Source organism: Cariama cristata, unplaced genomic scaffold (genome assembly GCF_000690535.1).
Source record: "Cariama cristata isolate BGI_N322 unplaced genomic scaffold, ASM69053v1 scaffold30611, whole genome shotgun sequence".
Lineage (NCBI taxonomy): Eukaryota > Metazoa > Chordata > Aves > Cariamiformes > Cariamidae > Cariama > Cariama cristata.
The window spans coordinates 412-1691 of NW_009601466.1; the positions used below are offsets into that span (position 1 = coordinate 412).

Consider the following 1280-nt stretch of genomic DNA (forward strand, 5'->3'; position numbering starts at 1 on the left):
ATTCACAGACATGGGACAGACACATGGAAAACCGACATGACCACAGCGGAGAGAGCACGAGCGCAGCCAGAGCAGCGCATCCGTCCAGCCGGGCCCACCCAGCGAACGAGAAAGCTGAAGTGTTTGAAGCAGACATTTTGTGGACATGCGACAGCAGGAACCCAGCGTTTAGTATTCCTCCCCTTCCTCCTCTCCCTCTCCTTCCACAGAATCCACCCCCACCTCCTCGTAATCCTTCTCCAGGGCGGCCATGTCCTCCCGGGCCTCCGAGAACTCCCCCTCCTCCATGCCCTCCCCCACGTACCAGTGCACGAACGCCCGCTTGGCGTACATCAGGTCAAACTTGTGGTCCAGGCGGGCCCAGGCCTCGGCGATGGCCGTCGTGTTGCTCAGCATGCAGACGGCGCGCTGCACCTTGGCCAGGTCCCCCCCGGGCACCACCGTGGGCGGCTGGTAGTTGATGCCCACCTTGAAACCAGTGGGGCACCAGTCCACGAACTGGATGGGGCGCTTGGGCTTGATGGTGGCGATGGCGGCGTTGACATCCTTGGGCACCACGTCCCCGCGGTACAGCAGGCAGCACGCCATGTACTTGCCGTGCCGCGGGTCGCACTTGACCATCTGGTTGGCCGGCTCGAAGCAGGCGTTGGTGATCTCCGCCACCGAGAGCTGCTCGTGGTAAGCCTTCTCGGCCGAGATGACGGGGGCGTAGGTGGCCAGCGGGAAGTGGATGCGGGGGTACGGCACCAGGTTGGTCTGGAACTCCGTCAGGTCGACGTTCAGGGCCCCATCGAAGCGCAGCGAGGCCGTGATGGAGGACACGATCTGGCTGATGAGGCGGTTGAGGTTGGTGTAGGTGGGCCTCTCGATGTCCAGGTTGCGGCGGCAGATGTCGTAGATGGCCTCGTTGTCCACCATGAAGGCACAGTCGGAGTGCTCCAGGGTGGTGTGGGTGGTGAGGATGGAGTTGTAGGGCTCCACCACGGCCGTGGAGACCTGCGGGGCCGGGTAGATGGAGAACTCCAGCTTGGACTTCTTGCCGTAGTCGACGGAGAGCCTTTCCATCAGCAGGGAGGTGAAGCCGGAGCCGGTGCCGCCCCCGAAGCTGTGGAAGACCAGGAAGCCCTGCAGCCCCGTGCACTGGTCAGCCTGGAAGAAGGGAAGAGAAAACAAGACCGATCTGTCAGTCCTTCTGCATTGAAGCCGCTACCGAGATGCCCAGGAAGGCAAATATTCCCCCAGGATGTCAGGCCTTTGGGGACTCCCAGGCGGCCTGCTCT

At 62.8% G+C, this 1280-nt stretch overlaps 1 protein-coding gene across 1 annotated transcript in view; it reads right to left on the bottom strand.

Moving 5' to 3' along the window:
- LOC104169535 (tubulin alpha-1B chain) overlaps positions 1–1280 on the bottom strand; it is a gene marked incomplete at its 5' end in the record, with an annotated part of 1945 nt that continues 665 nt past the window's right edge. Inside the window, one exon of the mRNA XM_009710475.1 lies at positions 1–1149. Coding sequence (XP_009708777.1) covers positions 169–1149 — 981 coding nt within the window. The remainder of the gene's footprint in view (positions 1150–1280) is intronic.